This window comes from Emiliania huxleyi (assembly GCF_000372725.1).
Source record: "Emiliania huxleyi CCMP1516 unplaced genomic scaffold EMIHUscaffold_448, whole genome shotgun sequence".
Taxonomy (NCBI): Eukaryota; Haptophyta; order Isochrysidales; family Noelaerhabdaceae; genus Emiliania; species Emiliania huxleyi.
Genome location: NW_005198630.1, coordinates 38,240 through 41,635, shown reverse-complemented (window position 1 = coordinate 41,635; position 3,396 = coordinate 38,240). Strand labels below are relative to the sequence as shown.

At 73.4% G+C, this 3,396-nt stretch overlaps 1 protein-coding gene across 1 annotated transcript; it reads right to left on the bottom strand.

The window, feature by feature from the left end:
* On the bottom strand, positions 1-492 carry EMIHUDRAFT_46753 (hypothetical protein; the record flags this gene model as incomplete). The annotated part of the gene is made up of 1 exon (XM_005768806.1): positions 1-492. A coding segment is annotated over one exon (492 nt), but the record flags the coding sequence as incomplete, so codon positions are not given.
* Between the last annotated feature and the right edge of the window lie 2,904 nt (positions 493-3,396).

Here is a 3,396-nt window from a genome sequence, read left to right as displayed (position 1 = left end):
GAGCAGCGCGCCACGCAGCAGCTCCGCCGTCAGCTTCTCGCGGAAGTACTGCATCCTTCTGTTCTCCAAGTCGAGGGCGGCGCCCCGCCGCAGGCACTCGGCGGTGATCGCGACGTACACGCCGCAGCTAAAGCCGTCGGTCTGGCGCGGCGCGCCGTGGTTGGCGCCGTAGTAGTCGGCCCACCCGGTTGCTTCGAGGTCGAGCCGCTCGTGCTTCTTGTGCGCGCACTCGTCGACGAGGTACATGCGCAGGTTCTTGAGCCGCCCGTCGTCGTCGCCTCCCATCGAGTCGTAGTACTCGAAGCGCCGCTCGCGCACGTTGATCGCGGCGAGCACCCAGTGCGTGTTGCCCTGGTTGATGGGCACGATGATGAGGTCCATCGCGAAGAGGTCGACCTTTCGTGTCCAGCGCGACACGTTCTTGTGGTTGTACCCCCCGGCGCACTCCGCGAGCTTGGTGTAAAAGTGCGTCGAGAAGACGTGCACCTTGGGGAGCGAGGGAGGCGGCGGCGACAGCGGCGGCGGCGACGGCGGTGGCGGCGCAGGTGGCGGGGGTGAGGCCGCCGCCGGCGGCGGCGGCGGCGAGGGCGGCGGCGGGGAGGACGGCGCAAGGGTTGTGTGCGCGCACCGGTTGAGGAGGTCCATGAAGGCGTTGAGCACCTCGTCATTGAGCCACTCGCGCGGCTCGAGCGTGAGCAGGTCCTTGCGCGTCAGCCCGCTTCTCCCCACCAGCTCGTTTGCCGGCCCACGACGGGGCCAGGACTGGACGGCCCGCCTCTGCGCCTCTGTCAGGTCCGAAAAGGGGGAGGGCGAAACCCACGCCGGCGGGGCCCGCTTCTCCGGCAGTCCCTCAAACGGGGCGAGCAACTCGCCGTCGGCCGCCATCTCGGCGTTCTCGTCGTCGGCGTCGTCGTCGTACCACCCGCCCCCGCCCCCGCCCTCGCCCTCGCCCTCGCCCTGGCGCTCTTTCACGCGGACGCCCGTCTTGTTCGCGTACGCCTCCTCCTCCATCCTCCGCAGGTCGATGAACCATCTGCTGCTTGCCTTGCGCAAGTATTGGTGACTGCGCTCCCGGTCGTATTTGGTCCAGTGCTGCGGGAGCTCCCGATCGCCATCAAAAGCGGCCAGGGCGGCCGCCCAGTCCACCCCAGCGGCGGGACTGCACTGCGGATCGGGCGTGCCGCAGCGATACCAGCCTGCGTGGGCAGCCAGGGCGGCGGCGACGGACACCAACCGCCTCGGCGCGGTGTGTGCGCTCTGCGTCAGCGTCCTCTTGCTCCCCGCGGTGTCGCCCCTGAGCAGCGGCAGCGCCTCGAGGAGGAGCAGCAGGCGCTCCGCCGGTATGAGCTTGGGGTCGAGGTGGTACGGATCCGGCCCGCCGAGGCGCGTGAGCTCGTACCCGTCCGAGGGCGGGAGGCGCAGCTGACTCGTCGCCACCTCGTCGGCAATGGAGGCGGCTTGTTCGGTCGAGAGGCCGAGCACCCACTCGGCCAGCGGGATTCTTGCCGGCGGCGGGCCATCGGCGGCGGCGGCGGCGGCTCGGTCGGCATCGGACGCCGCGCCGTCGGAGAGGGTGCTCGCGCACTCGGTTGGCGGGGCCGGCGCCGGCGACAGGCCAGCGGCGGCGGCTCGATCGGCATCGGGCGCCGCGGCCGCGGCCCCCGCACACGCGCCCGCCGGGATCCTTGCCATCTGCAGCGCGTCGATGAGGGGCAGCAGGGCGACCACCGGACGTCTACCCGCGCAAGTGCCGCCGTCGCTGAACGCCTGGATCGCGTTCGATGGGGAGCAGTTGAATCGACCATTATCTGTGCAGGTGTAGTAGCCAAGGAGCATCGCGAGGCAGCAGGCCACGGCCCCAACCTTCTTCTCCTCCTCCTGCACCTTCTCGTCCGGCCCGCTCGGAGCTGGACCGAATCGCTTACGCAGCTGCACAAGCGGGCCCGTCGCTTGCGATGCGTGCAGCGCTCGAATCCTCCCAATCAGCTGCCGGGCGTCCTCCCGCGCGAGGGCCTTCTGGCCATCGCCGAGCTTGAGCTTCGGGGCGCATGCGGGTGCGAGCCTGGTGAGCTCTGGGCGCGCTGGAGGCGGCGCATCTAGTCCTTGTGGCCAAGCGCACGGCGGCGGCGGCGCCGGCGCGGGCTGCGCCGCCACCCTCGCCATCACCTCCGCGGCGGCGATCCCGGCAGCGAGTGGGAGCACGCCGCCGGAGCCCCACAGCACTGTCGCCGCCCCGGTAACGGACGGGGTGGGACAGGCGGCCGCCGCCTGCAAGGACCCGAAGAGCAAAAGCCACCGCGCGCAGGCCCGCGCTGAGCGCGCCCTCGGCACGGAGGGTTGTGCCCAGCGCGGCGCCTCGATGTGGCAGCAAAAGAGGTGGAGCGCGAAGCTGGCAGCGGCGAGCACGCAGCCGGGAGAGGCGTCTGCGTTGTGCCAGAACCCGACGAGCAAGCCGACGAGCCGCAGGCGGGGGAAGAGCCACGCGAGGCAGCCGGCTGTCCGCGCGGGGGTGCGCTCGAGAGGCTCGCTGGCAGCGGACGCCCACGCCGCCCACCCGCACGCACGGGTGGAGCCGACTAGGAATGCCACAACCGCGGCCGCGCACGGCCAGTTGAACCAGCGGTCCGCCTGTCGTAGGCAGGCGGCGGCGGCGGCGGCGGCGGTGGCGGCTGATGCACGGCCGGGAGCGGCGGAGGAGCGCTCGTGGGCGGCCTGTCCGGCCTGCGTCGTAGTATCCGGGCGGCGGCGGCGGCGACTGCGGCCGCTGCGGCGACGCCTGCGTCCTGCGGGCCAGCGCCGGCTGCTGGTCGAACCGAGCTCCCTCTCGAGCGCCTCACACAGCTGAGCCCCCGCCGCGCGCTCGGCGCCGAGGAAGGCGGCCGCTGCAGTGATGGCCGCGTGAACTCCGCACGAAGGGAGCGGCCAGACTGGCGAGCCGCCCGGAGCGACGCCGCACGGACGCCAGAACCCACCGCGGAAGGCGTCCGTGACGCCCCAGCAGCGGCCCCCGAGACGAGCCTGATCGTCGGCGACACGTAGGAACCACGGCTCGGCCCAGAGCTGTTGGAGAGCCGCGAAGCCCCCGCCGGTGGGCGGCGGCGGCGAGGGAGGCGGGGGCGGCGGCGGCGGTGGCGGCGGTGGCGGAGGCGGTGGAGGCGAGGGCGGAGGAGGAGGCGGCGGCGAGGGCGGAGGCGGCGACGCCGGAGGGGACGTCGGCGAAGGCGGCGGAGGGGACGGTGGCGGCGGCGGCGGAGGAGGGGAAGGCGGCGGCGACGGCGGCGGCGGCGGCGAGGGCGGTGGTGAGGGTGGGGGCGGTGAGGGTGGTGGCGGCGAGGGCGGCGGCGGCGCTGGTGGCGGCGGCGGCGGCGGCGATGGAGGTGGAGGCGAGGTCATCGG